At 45.7% G+C, this 18,304-nt stretch overlaps 1 protein-coding gene across 6 annotated transcripts in view; it reads right to left on the reverse strand.

The window, feature by feature from the left end:
• The window catches only part of zgc:123010 (uncharacterized protein LOC641500 homolog), a 150,319-nt gene that overhangs the window by 73,397 nt on the left and 58,618 nt on the right, over positions 1 to 18,304 (reverse strand). For 5 of the 6 annotated variants that reach the window (XM_060842226.1, XM_060842229.1, XM_060842228.1 and 2 more), the window contains exons 4-6: positions 13,221 to 13,277; positions 12,285 to 12,434; positions 4,629 to 4,754 (exon numbers count right to left, since the gene is read on the reverse strand). In XM_060842226.1, the coding sequence (XP_060698209.1) occupies positions 4,629 to 4,754; positions 12,285 to 12,434; positions 13,221 to 13,277 (333 nt within the window). The remainder of the gene's footprint in view (positions 1 to 4,628; positions 4,755 to 12,284; positions 12,435 to 13,220; positions 13,278 to 18,304) is intronic. The other variant, XM_060842227.1, reaches the window with a different exon arrangement.

Consider the following 18,304-nt stretch of genomic DNA (forward strand, 5'->3'; position numbering starts at 1 on the left):
ATGTTCTAAAGAGGGGAAAGAAAAAGCAAAAAGAGAGGAGTGTGAGATAGAGAAAGATAAAAAGAATAGGAGAGATATAGGAGGCAATGGCCTTATGGTATTATCACTGGACTTTTAATCCAGAAACCCAAATAATGTTCTTGTGACGCTGGTTCAAATCCTGCCACAGAAGATGGTAGAATTTGAGTTCAGTAAAAAAAAAATAATTCTGGAATTAAGATTGCAATGATGACCATGAATCCATTGCCAATTGTTGGTAAAACCCATCTGGTTCACTCATGTCCTGTAGGGAAGGAAATTGTTACCCTTACCTGGTCTGGCCTACAAGTGACTCCAGATCCACAGCAATGTGGTTGACTCTTAACTGCCCTCAGGGCAATTAGGGACAGGCAAGAAATGCAGCAATGTCTTCATCCCATGAATGAATAAATTCAAAAAAAGAACAAAGAACTGCAGATGCTGAAAATCTGAAACAAAAGTAGGAAGCGCTGGAGAAACTCAACAGGTCTGGCAGCATCTGCGGAGAGAGAGGAACAGAGTCGATGTTTCATGTCTCGTAATTCTTCTTCCAAATATGGAGTGGGTTTTCAGGTGCAGATTTCCCCTTTAGCTGATCCTTACTGTGCCAACCTAGTCAGGGTCTTCCATGCATTCTGGAGCTAGCTCCCAAATAATCTTTAAAGTCTGGTTGAAGACTATAAATACCGGAAGAAACATCAAAGAAGCGCTTCGCAGGAGGCTCCAGAGCACTGATGATGTTCCCTAGCCAGGGAACGAAACGTTTGCAGCAAAAACTTCCAGCTCGGCGAACAGAACCACAACAACGGACACCCGAGCTACAAATCTTCATGGCATTCATCCACAAACTCCATTAACAGACACATGGACCTGGACCCCACATACAAACTACTACAGCTGAAACTGACACCCGGAAGCGGCAAGAACAAACCACTATAAATACCGGAAGAAACATCAAAGCAGCGCTTCACAGGAGGCTCCAATAGCACTGATGATGTTCCCTAGCCAGGGAACGAAACGTTTGCAGCAAAAACTTCCAGCTCGGCGAACAGAACCACAACTCCCAAATAATCCCCCTCCACAGCACTGCCTGCCTCGTGTGTGACAGGGCCTGCAGGTAGCATTTACCAGCCACAGATAAAGCTATTTCACAGAATCCCTACAGTGCTGAAAGAGGCCATTCAGCCCATCACGTCTGTACTGACCCTCCAAATAGCATCCCTCCCAGGTTCAACCCCCTACCCTATTCCCTGTAACCCTGCATTTCCCTTGGCTAATCCACCCAGTCTGCACATCCCTGGATCACTATGAGGCAATTTACTACAATCTTACTACAGCCATTGTAGTCAAGATGGTGTTGGTACAGTGAGTAGTGTTCGGGCTCACGGACCGCATCCGCTCCATGCCGGCGTCATCGTTTTTTCCACATACATCTTGGTTTTTCTCTTTCTTATCTTCGAGGCCAAAGTAGTGTCAGTGGCGCTGTGGAATGGATCAGGACCCTAGTGTGGTAGGCGCGGAGCCTGGACCCCTGACAGCAGTAGGCCTAGAGCCTGGACTGCTGATGGCAGTTGGCCCAGAGCCTGGACCGCTGATGGCAGTAGGCCTGGAGACTGGACCCCTGGCAGCGGTAGGCCTGGAGCCTGGACCGCTGATGGCAGTAGGCCTGGAGCCTGGACCACTGATGGCAGTAGGCCTGGAGACTGGACCCCTGGCAGCGGTAGGCCTGGAGCCTGGACTGCTGATGGCAGTAGGCCTGGAGACTGGACCCCTGGCAGCGGTAGGCCTGGAGCCTGGACCGTGATGGCAGTAGGCCTGGAGACTGGACCCCTGGCAGCGGTAGGCCTGAAGCCTGGACCGCTGATGGCAGTAGGCCTGGAGACTGGACCCCTGGCAGCGGTAGGCCTGGAGCCTGGACTGCTGATGGCAGTAGGCCAGGAGACTGGAGTCCTGGTGGCAGTAGGCCCGGAGCCTGGACCCTGTGGCAGTAGGCCCGGAGCCTAGATCTCAGGTGGCGGTAGGCCCGCAGCATGGGCCTCTGGTGGTGGCAGCAGCAACAGAGCCAGGATCCCCTGAGGCACCGGCATTGTCCTTTCTGTTCCTGGAGCGGGACTCCTTGAGGCCCAGCTTTCAGAAGCCCTGAAGCCGTGCTTGAGACCTCAATTTGAACAGAAAATAAACTCTTATTTAAGTAACTTCTTTTTATCCTTATTGTAACTCAAAATGGTGCTGGATTGTGGTGACAAAACACTTTTCACTGTATCTTCAAGATCTACGTGACAATAAAGCATTCATTCATCGAGTTCATCACAGCCAATCTACCTAACCCGCACATCTTAGGACTGTGGGAGGAAACCAAGGAAACTCACGCAGACACAGGGAGAATGTACAAACTCCACACAGACAGTCACCTAAGGATGGAATCAAATCTGGGTCACTGGTGCTGTGAGCAGCAATGCTAACAACAGAGCCCAATCACATTTCCAAACCCACGGTATTGGAGCGTAAACAAATCATCCTTGATCCTGAGGGACTGCCCAAAATAAAAATCTCCCTTTCCATTGATAAACCATCCCAGAAACAAAGCTGCACTGATGAGCTGGACCACACTCTCCACTCACTAAAGCAATTGTACTCTAAATGCAACTGTCTCTTATCCACTATACCCTGTGGTCAGTTGCTGATGATTCTTCACCTGATTTATATCCTCGCACGATCACAAAGCTTTCCCCAGCTGGAGTTAGTGATTTTTATTCATGTGGTAACTTGTCTGTTCTCCTGCTTTAACTGTTCCTAATCAGTGTCTGAGCTCAAGAGAAGGCCCTACATTAACATCTTTCGTCAGGTGGTGAACAGCGTACGTTTCTGCTTGTCTTTCAGTGACAGAAATCAATTGGACTGTGCATCATCCCAGCTCTCCTATATTAACAGCTTAGCAACATTCCCATGATGCACCTTCCCCATTTAAATAGACAATTTGCTGTTCAGTACAAACAGCAGGAGGCCCGTCAGTCCCTCCAACCTGTTCCACCGCTCAAATCATCCATGGCTCTCCTGGGTCCATCTGTCTTATCTCCTTAACCCTTTAATACCATTCCCCCTCATGACAAAGGATCTGTTGAATCAGCACAGAATTGGGAGCCCTCACTCATGTACCACAATAAAGCTAGCATCCGGTTTCACTGGGTAGGAGGGAAGGCAAATGGAATGTTGGCCTTTATTTCAAAGCAAATGGAGTGTAAAAGAGGGGACGCATTGCCAAAACTTTTCAAGGCATTAGTTAGACCACAACTGGATGACTGTGAACAGTTTTGGACCCCTGGTCTAAGGATAGACATTCGAAACGTCGAATTTTCTGTTCCTTGGATGCTGCCTGTCCTGCTGCGCTTTTCCAGCAACACATTTTCAGCTCTGATCTCCAGCATCTGCAGACCTCACTTTCTCCTCCTAAGGATAGACAGACAGGCATTGGAGCCGGTCCACTCAGATGATAGCAAATATGGAGGGACTGCCTAACGAGGAGAGGTTGAGTAAGTTGGATGTGGGCACATTGGACTTTAGAAAAGTGGGAGGAGACATACATAATTCTTATGGACCTTGACAGTGTAGATGTGGAGAGGCTGCTTTCCTTTGTGGGGGACTGTAGGATCCTCCAGTAATCTCCAAATAAAGGGTCACACATATAAGACAAAGATGAGGAGGAATTTCTTTCCTCAGAGAGTAGTGCATCTGTGGGACTCTTCATCACAAAGGGCTGTTGAGGTTGGTCCTTAAGCACATTATGGTGACTCAGTGGTTAGCACTGCTGCCTCACAGCGCCAGGGACCTGGGTCAATTCTGTGTGGAGTTTGCACATTCTCCCAGTGTCTGCGTGGGTTTCCTCCAGGTGTTCCGGTTTCCTCCCACATTCCAAAGATGAGCAGGTTAGGTGAATTGGCCATGCTAAATTGTCCATAGTGTGCAGGCGAGGTGAGTTAGCCAGGGAAATGCAGGGTTACAGGAGAGGATAGGGGGTGGATTGCTCACTGGAATGTCGTTATAGGCTGAATGGACTGTTTCCACACTGTAGGGAACCTATATCAAGGCTGAGATGGATTTACTTTCAGTAACAGAATTGGGGTCATGGACAAAAGGCAGGAAAGTTATCAAATCAGCCACAACCCCATTGTATGGCGTAGCAGACTCAATGGGCTGAATGGCCTACTTCAGCTCCTCCATCTTTATGTTTAGCATTAGAAAAAGATCGAGCACCATTTACCACCCATTTTGCTGCAGAGTGATTATCAGAGGGAAAGAGAATTTAGGACAATGTTTTGATTTGAATAATCAGAGCTGGTCAAATCCAGGGTGAACACACACCCACACTCACTCACTCACATGCACACACATTCAGACACACAAACTCACAGACATATACACACACGCACAAACATGCACATGCACACAAATGAACGCGCACACACTGACACATGCACGCACACACATGCACAATCACACGTACAGACACATGCTCACAAACACACACATACACACAGATAGACACATTCATGCACAAGGACACAGACAGACACTAACACAGACACAGCAGAGAAATTCTTGCCCACACTTACCTCATGGCTTTTGGTCTCATTCTCTTTGTTTTCCTTCGATTTTTTGTCAGATTTGCCTTTGCTCTTGGGTCTAATATGACTGGCAGCATTGGCAACGAAAGCACTGCTGATATCCCATTCAGGTTCCTGGCAACAAGTGGAACACAAGAAAGTCAACTGCAAGTGCATCATTGCAAGGCTTTTTCTAAATAGCTTATCCCATCCAGCATTACCGCCACCACCACCCCAACCCCCACCCCCACCCTCGATGGACAGCTGCCAAACCTGGAGGGAAAGGGGAACAAAGTGAATATCTCACACCTGAGCTCACACCCTTCGATTCCTCAGACACAGCCTGTTGAAGGAGCCATGAACTTAGTTTCCTTCATCCATCCACGCTACACTAGACCATAAGATGAAAGAGCCATTCAACCTATCCAGTCTGCTCCGCCATTCAACGAGCTCATGGCTAAAGGCTAGTCCTGCCTTTACACCCACAATCAGCCACCAATTCACACTCAGCAACCTCCCACAAACAGCAGGGCGATAATCAATTGATTATTGGTTCTTAATAGTGCTGGTGACGGAGGGATGAATGTTGTCTGGGCCCTTGCTCCTTCAACAACTGAGGTATGGAGATACCATGATGCTTCAATATGGCCTCCCACACTGTGTATTGGCTGTATCTATATGTGTACATGTTTGTCTGTGCGTCGTGTGCGGGTGGACATGTCTGTGTGTGTGCATTGTTGTGTGTGTCTCTGCCATATCTGTCTGTGTTTGTTTTGTGCCTGTTTCTGTGCGTACGTTTCTATACATGTCTGTGTTTCTGTGTGCAGAATGTCTATCAGAGGGTCAGTACTGAGGGAGTGCCACACTGTTGGTGGGACAGTACTGAGGAAGTGCTGCACTGTTGGAGGGACAGTACTGAGAGAGTGCCACACTGTCGGAGGGACAGTACTGAGGGAGTGCCACACTATCAGTGAAACTGTACTGAGGGAGGGCCACACTGTCAGAGGGTCAGTACTGAGGGAGTACCACACTATCAGAGGGTCAGTGCTGAGGGAGTGCCACACTGTCAGAGGTGTTCCTTTTTGCTTGAGACATTAAACTCAGGCTCCATTTACTCTCTTGGGTGGGCAGAAAATATTCCATGGTACAATCTCAAAAAAGACAAATTACCCCAGTATGTTTTTTTTTGTTTCCCTTTACAACAGATTAAGTTTACTTGTAAACATTTCAGAGTTGCAGCTGAATTTAATTTTCACTGATATTCTGGCATGTTCCTCATGTGGTCAGAATCTGTGGTATTTACCACAGGCTGGACCTAGGATGTTGTTGTGACTGTAATGATAACCAGTCTTGGCTAACATAGCATAGCACTCAATCTCTGATTTCCTCAAGACTGGACAGTTGTTGGCAGAATAATCAGCATGGGTTCACCTTGGTGTGAATCATTCTCAACGTTTTTTTGAAACCCAGCACACTCTTGTCACTTTTCACAACCAACTGGAGCCTGGAGTTGATGGTCTTCAATGTGTCTTCCTGGCTATCACCATGTTTATCCGCCCGTTGGCTGTGCCGTGGGCGAGGGGAGAGGAGACGGGGTGGGAGAGTCAGATGCACAGGGTCAGAATTCACACGGGGAGGACCAGTGGCAGTGCCAAAGTGAACCCAAGACGTATCTTGGCCAATTATCATCCACCAACCCCACACGACTGAAACACATCGGCTGGTCATTGACACACTGCTGTTTGTCAGAGCTTAGTGTGTGTGAGAACTGACTGCAGTGTTGATCAGACTGAGGCAGTGACTACACTTTGAGAATATACGATTAGCTGCTCTGTGCTTTGAGATGGCCTGAGGAACATTGGAATTAGGAGCGGGAGTCGGCAATTCAAGCTCAGAGTTGAGAGTGTGGTGCTGGAAAAGCACAGCCAATCAGACAGCATTTGGCAAGCAGGAGAATCAATGTTTTGGATGTAAGACTTTCATCATTCCTGATGAAGAGCTTTTGCCCGAAACGTTGACTCTCCTGCTCCTCGGATGCTGCTTGACCTGCTGTGCTTTTCCAGCACCACTGTCTCGACTCTGATCTCCAGCATCTGCAGTCCTCACTTTCTCCTAGTCAGCTGTGAGCCTGCTCCACCATTTCACATGATCACGTTTCAACTCCACATCTCTGCCTGCTCCCCATAGCCCTTCAGCTCAGTTTTCATCAGAAACATATCAATTTCTTTCTTGAATCTGTCGACTGATTCTGCCTCCACCGCACTCTGGAGTAATGGTTCCCAAAGATTCACAACCCTCTGACAGAAGTAGTTTCTCCTCATTTCTGCTTTGAACCTCCCGCCTCTCACTCTATATCTATGACCTCCTGTTCAAGACTAATTTCATAAGGGGGAACATCTGTTCAATGGACACCTTATCAATCCCCTTTAGCATTTTATAGATCTCAATCAGACTTCCCTCTCAACAGAAGAAAGTTTTTTGATTCCGGCTTCATCTCACATGTGGAAACACATTGTTGGTACGAATATTGCAGCCCCTTCTCTGACCATTAATGGAAGAAGGTAACTGGAGTCGCAGGTGGACAGGATGGTGAAGACTATGAGAAAATGAGGACTGCAGATCTGAATCGAGAGTGTGATGCTGGAAAAGCACAGCAGGTCAGGCAGCATCTGAGGAGCAGGAGAATCAACGTTTTGGGCATAAGCCCTTCATCAGGAAGGTGAAGTAGACATTTGTTTGGTATGATTACCTTTATTGGTCATAACATTGAGTACAGGAGTTGGGAGAACATGTTGCAGCTGTACAAGACTCTGGTTAGGCCACTGTTGGAATATTGCATGCGATTCTGGCCATCCTTCTATCGGAGGATGTTGTTAAACTTGAAAGAGTTCAGAAAAGATTTACAAGGATGTTGCCAGGGTTGGAGGATTTGAGCTACAGGGAGAGGCTGAACAGGCTGGGGCTGTTTTCCCTGGAGCAACGGAGACTGAAGGGTGACCTTATAGAGGTTTATCAAATCATGAGGGGCATGAATAGGGTGGATAGGGTAGGAGAGTCCAATAATCAAGGGTAAAAAATGAGGTCTGCAGATGCTGGAGATCACAGCTGAAAATGTGTTGCTGGTTAAAGCACAGCAGGTCAGGCAGCATCCAAGGAACAGGAAATTCGACGTTTCGGGCATAAGCCCTTCATAAGCCCTAACCATGCGCCACCCCCACTTCATTCCTGATGAAGGGCTTATGCCCGAAACGTCGAATTTCCTGTTCCTTGGATGATGCCTAACCTGCTGTGCTTTAACCAGCAACACATTTTCAGCTCCAATAATCAAGGGCATAGGTTTAAGGTGAGAGGGGAAAGATTTAAAAGGGACCTGAGGAGTAACCTTTTTTCACGCAGAGGGTGGTGTGTGTATGGAATGAGCTGCCAGAGGAAGTGGTGGAGGCTGGTACAATTGCAACATTTAAAAGACATCTGGATGGGTATATGACTAGGAAGGGGTTGGAGAGATATGGGCTAGGTGCTGGCAAATTGGATGAGGTCAGATTGGGATGTTTGGTCAGCATGGATGAGTTGGACCAAAGGGTCTGTTTACCTGCTGTACTACAATGAGTTAAAGCCAAGCTATTCAACCACTCCTCATACAATGACCCTTTCACCTCCAGAATTAACCTTGTGAACCGAGATCCTGAAAGGTGCTACATAAATTCAAGTCCTACACCAGTCCCATGAACTTAGAGCAAGGGGATTCCCAATGCTTTATTCTTTGGGCAAGCTTTCGACAAGAGGGGCATTGACAAGAAACATTGACCTTGCGGTTACCTCTCTCTCTCCACCTCTCCGTCCCTCTCTCTCTCTCTCTCTCTCTCTCCACCTCTCCCTCCCTCTCTCTCTCCACCTCTCCCTCCCTCTCTCTCTCCACCTCTCCCTCCCTCTCTCTCTCCACCTCTCCCTCCCTCTCTCTCTCTCTCTCCCCCCTCCCTCTCTCTCCATCTCTCCATCCCTCTCTCTCTCTCTCTCTCCACCTCTCCCTCCCTCTCTCTCTCTCTCTCTCTCTCCACCTCTCCCTCCCTCTCTCTCCCACCACCCCCTTCCCCCCCTTTCTCTCTCTCGCTCTCTCACTCTCACTCTCAGCTGCTGAGTTGACCAGCTCAGAGTTTTCCAGCACCTTCTGGTTTATTTATAGGCTTCGGTGAGTGAGGATTATTAAGAGCGAAGGCAGTTTACGAGTCTACGTTGTCACTCCGAGAACCATACAGTACAGAAGAGGTTCTTCAGCCTGTCACATCTTCACCAACCTCCTGGAAACTTCTTATTTTAAAAAGCAGCCGGCAAACATTTCCCAGAGTGTTTCTGAGAGTTTTGTACATTGAATCTGACCTCATCATAAACATTGCATAGATTATAAGATAAGAATCGCTTCCACGTCAGAAAAGTCCTTGAAATGACTTCTCCTGTGAACGGCGAAAGAAAAAGTGGGAAATGAATAAAGTCAACACTTGGCAACTCATCAGTCCCACAAGGTGAGGCAATATGATAGCCTGGTCCAATATACATCTCCTGACTGTATGCACCGCTCCAATAGGTTCACAGTTCTCTCCATTTACAGATTTCAAACTAAAGCTTTGGTAACGTCGGGATCCAAGTGGAATGAGAGAGGTCATTGACATTGACACGGGTCTGTGAGAATCGTGAACCCTTTCATAGTTCTGTTTGGACGATTGGGAACCAGCAACTTTCAAAGGGCTGAAGGACAAATCCAGGCTGACTCACCAATGCAGGAGTGTGGGAGTGCCACACGCTCTGAGGGACTGTCTTTCCACTGAGGCAACGTATTGAATCCCCATCATTCCTTCAAAAGTAATGGGAAAGGGGTCTTTCCCCTCCAACCTTCCCCCAAAAGTGTCCTGGCCCAAAATTATTCCTCAACCACTAAAACAGATTATTTACATTGTCCTGATCCCCCAGAGCTTGTCCAGTAGTCAGGAGTGTGGTGGAACACTCCCCAGTTGCATGGATGGGTGCAGCTCCAAGCAGCTTGACACCATCCACTGGAGAGGGTACAGAGGTGGTACCAGGATGGTCCCTGGACTGGAGAGTTCCATTGACGAAGAGAGATTGGACAGACTAGGGTGGGTAGTTTTCTTTGAAGTGGCAAAGGGGGTCATTGGTGGTGGGCAATGGGACACATGATTGAGATGTGTGAAATTATGTAGGGCATATCCATGGTAGACAGGAAGGACCTTTTCCTCATGGTGGAGTGATCACTGACCGTTTGGTGGAGGACGTGCATAGATTTAAGGCAGGAGGTTTAAGGTGAAAAAGCATTTTTCACTCAGAGAGTTATGGGAATCCAGAACTCACTGCATGTAAAGATGGTAGAACCCCTCAATCTTTAAGAAATATTTAGATATGTATCAGCAATCCTAAGGAAAACAAGGCTATAGTTCTGGAAAATGGGGTTGGATTAGAATCGAATAGATGAACTGATGGGGATATTTATGATGCTATAAACCCCTCTGGTACTCTGACTATGCAGCACAAAACAATCCGTTTGATGGTGCTACATTTATAAATGTTCACCCCCATCACCACGAACGCGCAGTGCCAGCAAGAGTGCCATCTGCAAGATCCCAAACTGTCACCCAATCCACAATCTGGCTCCCTAACCATGCGCCACCCCCACTGTCCCCTCGTGAACCCAACCCCCTCCCCGACTGCGACTTACCCTCCACAGATTTCAACACATCTAGCACCATAATCTCCCTCCTCACCCATCTTCCATCCTAACCCCCATGTCACCCCTTCACCCCACACCCCACCAGTAACTAGAATCGAGGTAATGGGTGGAACTGAAAAGGAAAGTAAGCTTTGAGAAGATTTGTAGCCCAGGTTAAGGTTCTGGATGTAGGTTTGCTCACTGAGCTGGAAGATTCAGTGAGCTCCTGGATGAAGCACTGGTGCTGTAACCTGCTTTCTATTTATATGTTTGAGTTTCCTTCAATTGGTAATGTCATTTCCTGTGGTGACATCATTTCCTACTGTGGTGTCATTTCCTGCTCTTTTTCTCAGGGGGTGGTAAATGGGATCCAAGTCAATGTGTTTGTTGATAGAGTTCCGGTTGAAATGCCATGCTTCTAGTAATTCTCGTACCATAACTTTTTGGGTTCAGCATCAGTCGATCCCACAAGCAGATTCCATTCCGCTTCTCCCCCAGGATTGATCCTGACTGAGTGCTTCCCTATTGGTTAACAACCAAGCAATAATAGCCTCCCATGACCTCAACTGGACTTGCATTCGGGTGAAGGGGGGCCTGGTAAAAACAATCAGAAGTTGTTCTTTCTCAGAGAAAGCGAACACTTGGCGTCACGGCAAGGCCCAGACCACTGCTGATCAACTTCCGTTCTGAAGAATAGTCACCAGACTTTTTCCTCTCCCCATGGATGCTACCAGATCTGCTGAGTTTCTCCAGCTATTTCTGCTCTTGTTGCAGTACCAATTCATTTTGCCTTATAAAGCAAAGTGACACGTACACTACTTTTGCAGGGCTTGGGGGGAGTCAGCTTGTTTCTACAATGCAAAATAGTTCCCCATAAAACACACCAAACAAAATCAGAAATTGCCCTCCCAGCTTTCTATTTTAAAAACCCTGCACCTTCATTTTTCTAAGGTAAAGTCATGAGGGGACTTGAAGTAAAATAAAGAGAAACTTATTTCATTTTTACTAAAGATTGAGCATGTATGTGTGTGTGTGTGTGCACGCATGTATGTGGTGTGTGTGTGTGCGTGTGCATATGGGGTGGGGGGTTGACACAGTGATTGACAAAAGAAGCAGGACCCCCATGAAAACAACATGTTGCTACCAGAGGCGTATGTTATCTGCCATGGGGCGGTGGTATTGATCCAATCATCAGGGAGAACTCGAATAATAATTGACAGAAGTAAATAATGCAGAAACAGCCGGGGATGAACCCCTCCTGTACTGATCCTTCAAAAGCTATGGGTTGAGAGAGGCCATTAACAAATGATGCATTATTTAGAACCTTCAGGGCAGGGTTTCCCAACATGAGGGTTGAGCTGAAAGAAAGAGGCAGCAAACTGAAATTTCAGGCTGGTGAACTCCAGGTTAATGTTGGCCAGCTCCCCTTCCCCTGCGGTTGGAGGGGGTCACTGATCCTAGCATAACCTCCTCAACATACAGTGTGCACATGTGCAAATAAGGCACACATACACGCATATACAGACACTAACGCACAAATACACATGCAAATGTTCACACACACACATACATATACACACTCTCACACACAACTATATACACACACACATGACTATTCACACACACTCCCATAATCACACGCATTGACACATGACACTCACAGACAAACATACACCGGATAGTTCACTGAGAGGTTGCAACAAAATGGAAAACCTCAAAACAGGGAAGCACTGTTTTAAGGAAACTGCTTCCCAATTCACCATCACATCCACTATCGACTGGGACTCTTTAGAGAAAACTGTAAAATTATTTTGTATCTAACCACCTCTAATTTTCTCCCAAGTAGTCAAAATAACTTGTTAAAAACCATCACATTTTCTTGACTGGAAAATGAGTCATTTTCTAAAACTGAACCAATGATAAAATAGCTGAGATTTGTGCGAACTCACCTCGTCCATCATCACTGGGCCTGGTAGAGTGCAGGAATCCCCATTCTCAAAGACGCCTAGAGGTTCAGAGCTCTCCACTCCTCCTCCCGGAATGTTCTGTATTTTAATAATTGTTTCAATCTCCTCATTACTATCGCTGTCTTCCTTTTCCTACAAATGTAAAAGATTCTGGCCTTTACTTTAAATAATTCAAAGAAAACAACACTAATAATAAACCTTCCTGTAATTAATATGATCGCAGCTGACATTATTACTGGACAAAGTCAGATTCCAAAATCTGGATTGATAGATCCTGTTTGATTGTTAAAAAAAATACTTTAGATGGCATCTTTTTGGATTTATTTTTAAAATAGTGTGACGTTCCTTCCATTCCCTGGACAACATTCAGCTGAAACAAATTATTACACAAGGGCATTTGTACACTGGAGCAAGATTATGATGATGTCACAGAGCTGCACATCCCTGAGTATAAATAGCACAGTGTGGGTGGAGTTAAAACACAATACTTTGGAAGGAGTATGGAAACCTGCACTGGATCATGCTACAACATGGACATGAACATATGAAGACAATAAGTTAGCCCTTATCTATTGTAACTGTAAGATCAAGGTCTGACATATCTTAATTACAACGTACTATAGCATTGAGTGTTAATATATAATAAAGTGTTACTTTAAAGTCAAAGTCTGAAAGTAGTGATTGATTTTGCCTTTTCCTTCACCATTCTGTCTCAAATCCAAGCTCAGTGTAGCAGCAAACCACACAATAAAAATCAATCTTCAAAATATTCAATATTTTGCTTGTGCTTTGAAGTTGAGAAGACTGATAGAAGAGCCAAACGTCAGGTAAGTAGGGAGATTGGAATTCTGAGAGGATAAGTTGATAAATCAAATGGATTCCTAGCTTAGAGCCGGTGACAAAACAGTCTTTCTTTACCAGTTTGTTCTCCTCATTGCTTCTTCCTTTCTCCTGCTTTCTTCTCTCTTTCTGACGCTGGAAGCAATAAAGCAAGAGGCGAGGGATTAATACAAAGGCTTCAGCTTTGAATCAACTTCTACAGAATAAGCTGTTTGAGGACAGGGCCTCATGATGGCAAATAACACAGAATTATTACGGCACAGAAAGAGGCCATTTGGCCTTTCGTGCCTGCACCAGATCTTCAACCAAGTGTCATTACCTACAGCCAAACTCCCAACATCCCTCCATGCCATTTCTACTCAAATGATCACCCAATGAAGCCCTTATCCTTAAACTATGACCCCTGGTTCTGGACTCCCCCACCATCAGGAACATCCTTCCTACATCTACTCTGTCTATTCCTGTTTGAATTAAACTCCAGTGAATACAATTCTGACTGACTCAATCTCTCCTCACATGTCAGCCCTTCACTGTACTCACTCCATAACACAAACATCCTTCCTCAGATCAGCAGGAGAAATCTAAACCCAATATTCCAGGTGTAGTCTCACCAGTTGTAGCAGGACATTTTTGTTTCCCACAATCGAACCCTCTCACTATGAAGGGCAATATACAGTTTACCTTCTTCACTGCCTGCTGTACCTGCACTCTTACCTTCAGTGACTGGTACACAAGGACACCCGGGTCTTGTTGAACATTCCCTTCTCTCGATTTGCAGCCATTCAAATAATAAAGTGCCTCCCTGTTATTGCTGTCAAAGTGGATAACCTCACATTTATCTACACTATAATGTATCTGCCTTGCATTTGCCCACTCACACGGCCTGTCCAAATCACACTGCAACATCTCTGTATCCACCTCACAGCTCACCCTTCCCCTCAGCTTTATGTCATCTGCAAATTTTGAGATATTACATTTAGTTCCCTCACCTAAACCATCAACAGATATTGTCAATGGCTAGAGCCCTGAGACCAATCCCTGCAATATCCCACTAGTCACTGCCTTCATTCAGAAAAAGACCCATTTGCTCTTACTCTTTGTTTCCTGTCTGCTAATCAACATTTTTTTATCCAAGTCAATACACTGAATTTTAATTTTACACATTAATCTCCATGTGGAACTTTGTCAAAAGCCTTACCAGGGCATGAATGAGGGCTTCAGGAAGAGATGTGCTGAGACAAGGGAGATGTCAAGGAACAGGAAACAGGTGGAAAAAGACAGTCATGATTCTAGATCATTGCCAATGAGTTGGGTGTTTACATTTTCTCACTCTCCATCCAGTTTCTACTGGGGCTAGGGAGTATTAACTTTAAAATTCACTCAAGATCATTCAGGTGCAATGCCAGGAAGTACTCCCCCCTGCAATGTTCCAACCCAAAAAGCAGTTCAGGTTAAAGGGCGAGTGAAAAACTCAAATTTGATTGATTTCAGGTCAGGCTATTAAGAGTTAAGGAGCCGAGATAATAAACTAAGTTATTTTTACTATTCTTTCAGGAGATTTAGATGTTGTTGGTTGGGCCTATCCCTAGTTGCCCTTGAGAAAATGGCGGTGAGCTGCCACCTTGAAACACTACAGTCCATGTATTGTAGGTTGACCCACAATGCCCTTGGGGAGGGAATTCCAGGGTTTTGACCGAGCGTCAGTGAAGGCACAGCAATCTATTCCCAAGTCAGGATGGTGAGTGGCTTGGAGGTGAACTTGCAGTGGGTGGTGTTCCCATCTAATTGCTGTCCTTGTCCTTCTAGATGGGAAGGGTCATGGATTTGGAAGATGGCTTGATGAGTTTCTGCAGTGCATCTTGAAGATGGTACACATTGCTACGGCAGACCGTCGGTGGTTGAGGGAATGGATGTGGTGCCAATCAAGCTGGCTGCTTTGTCCTGATTGGTGTCAGTTTTTTGAGTGTTAATGGAGCTGCACCCATTCAGGCAGGTGGAGAGTACTCCATCACACTCCTGACTTGTGCCTTGTAGGTGGTGGACATGCTTTGGGCAGTCAGGGCATGAGTAATCCACTGCCAGATTCCTAGCCTCTGACCTGCTCTTGTAGGCATTGTATTTACATGGCTAATCCAGTTCAGTTTCTAGTCAATGGTAGCCCCCAGAGTATTGATAGATGTGTGTTTAGTGATGGTGATGCCATTAAACGTACAGAGCAGTTAGATTTTTGGAGATAGTCAATGCCTGACATTTGTGTGGCACAAGTGTTACTTGCCACCTATCAGCCTAAGCCTGGATATTGTCCAGGTATTGCTGCATGTGGGCCCATGATGTTTCAGTCGCTGGGATGTCATTATTGGTGCTGAAAACTGTTCACTTCTGATTGTACACCCTGACTGCTGACCGGATGATAGACGGAAGGTGTAACTGAATGGTACAACATGCACCAAGAGTTAAGTCAATCTCTCAGTTACCCTCCCTAATAAAAGGATAATTACATCATCAATAACAAGAATCTCTGACAAATTTTGTCTACCACCATCTATGATCACCCAATCCCATTCCCCCTGCAACCCCCTTGACAAATCAATTTATCTGCTTCTATCATCCTTACTGGCAAAGTATTCCCAATTCTGATGACTCCTTGAGTAAGGATATTATTCCTCATCTCAACTGGTTTATCTGGCTCATGGGTGGTCTACCTACTAATCGCTGTGTTAGTAGAAACAGTTTCATCATAATTAATCAATCTAAACCCTTCAAAAAGCCAAACGTCTGCAAGGTGGCTCAATGGTCAGCACTGCTGCCTCACAGCACCAGGGACCCAGGTCCAACTCCAGCCTCAGGTAGGTAGTGGGGTGTGTGTGTGTGTGTGTGTGTGTGTGTTGCACATTCTCCCTGTGTTTTTGTGGGTGCCCTCCAGGTGCTCTGGTTTCCTCCCACAGTCTAAAAATGTGCAATTGGGGTGGATTAGCCATGCTAAATTGCACTGTGGTGTAGGTTAAGTGGATTAGCCATGAGAAATGCAGGGTCTGTTTGGGATGCTCTTCAGAGGGTAGGTTTGGGCTGAATGGCCTGCTTCCACACTGTGACTGCTCTTATGAGGTCCAGCAGTATTAGCTTTCTTTTAATTTTGATGTTCTTTGTTGCTCTCAGTTCTTGAAAAATTTGCATTTGCTGCAAAGTACCCTTGCACATTGATGAATCATTTGGAGCCTCTAAATATGAACTCAACACTGACACAACAAAAGGTTAAACTCCACATCACAGAAGAGTTGCAACAGAGTGAAGAGAAATGCTGTCGGAACAGTAACTCCGATTACCAGTCGCGTGTTCAACAAGGAAATTCAATACCGCATCTGCATTTATTTGATTCTTTTTGTTTAACAAAGAGCTAAAAGAGGATACAATTTCAAACAGACAACTTGTGGTCAACGTTAAAGTCTCATTATTATTTGTGAATCCCTTTCATACCCTTGCTTCCCTCTATCTCATTCATCACCCCCCGGCTCCACAACCATCCAGAATTTCAGTGCTCCTTTAATTTGAGCATTCCCAATTTTAATTGCTCCACTATTTGTGGTTCACCTCATCTTGCCTTAGTCTGTCCTTACACTCCCCTACATTGATCTAAGGCACTCATCTAGAAATCAAGCTTTTGATCTTGGTGTATGCACTTGTTTTGTCATTCACCTTTGAAGTGGCAAGTAATATTTGTGCCACACGAGTGCCAGGAAATGACCATCTCCGACAAGACAGAATTTAACCATTATCCCTTGACGATGTATGGTATTACCATCATTGAACCCCCACGAGAATGGTCCCAGGAAGGAACAGCTTAACATATGAGGAATGTTTGAGATCTCTGGGTCGATACTCAATGGAGTTTAGAAGGATGAGGGGGGATCTAATTGCAACATACAGAGCCTGGACAGAGTGGATGTTGGGAAGATGTTTCCATTGGTCGGAGAGTCTAGAACCTGAGGGCACAGCCTTAGGGTAAAGGGAAGACCCTTTAGAATGGAGAGAAGAAGACACTTCTCAGCCAGAGAGTGGGGACTCTATGGAATTCACTGCCACAGAAGACTGTGAAGGCCAGGTCATTGAGTATATTTGAGACTTATGATAGGCTCTTGAGTATCAAGGGATCAAGGGTTATGGTGAGAAAGCACGAGAACAGAGTTGAGAAACTTATCAGCCACGATTGAATGGCAGAGCAGAATCGATGGGCCGAATGGATTTCTGCTCCTATGTCTTATGGTCTCATGAAGGTACAGTTAGCCTTATCCTGACGGGGTACAGTCAGTTGCCTCCTGCAGGGGTACCACCTGTCGCCCCCTACAGTCAGCTGTTTGCTACTGAAGTCCTTATAGATGGAAATCTATTGACGTTGTGTGAATTGGCGTGAATTTTAATGACTACACCAGAATCTCAGTGTCGGAAGATCCTGACAATATTTTGTCAAGCTGAATGTGTTAAACTAGGCTCGAAAACAATATTTTAAGTCACAGTCCCTCCTGAACAACCTCCCTGGCCCCAAAATAAAATCATTTTGCATTTATGGACATTTAAATTTCTACGATGTTGCAGCCATTATAGAAACCTAGTCGAGAGAAGGGCAGGATTGGCAGCTCAGTTTTCCAGGTGTGATGTTTCAGGCATGACAGACAAGGATGTAAAAGAGATTGGGTGGAGGGGTTGCATTACTGATTAAGAAGATGTCACAGCTGCACGAAGAGGGGACATTTTCGAGGGGTCATCCAGTCAGGCCATATGGATAGAACTCCTGAATAAGAAAGGTGTCATCACAATGAAGAGGTGATACTACAGGCCTTCTCATAGCCAGTGGGGTGTAGAGGAGCAGATAGATAGATCAGGGAAAGATGTAAAAATAACAGGGTTGTTGTAATGAATGATTTTTAACTTTTAGGAGAAAGTGAGGACGGCAGATGCTGGAGATCAGAGACAAAAAGTGTGGTGCTGGAAAAGCACTGCAGGTCAGACAACATCTGAGAAAAATATTGACTGGGGCTCCCTTAGTGCCAAAAGTTTAGTTCAGGCAAAATTTGTTAGATGCATCCAGGAGGATTTCTTGAAACATTACGTAGATAGTCTAACTGGGAAAGGGCCTTGTATTGGGGAATGAGCCTGGCCAGGTGATC

Source organism: Hemiscyllium ocellatum, chromosome 22, assembly GCF_020745735.1.
Source record: "Hemiscyllium ocellatum isolate sHemOce1 chromosome 22, sHemOce1.pat.X.cur, whole genome shotgun sequence".
Lineage (NCBI taxonomy): Eukaryota > Metazoa > Chordata > Chondrichthyes > Orectolobiformes > Hemiscylliidae > Hemiscyllium > Hemiscyllium ocellatum.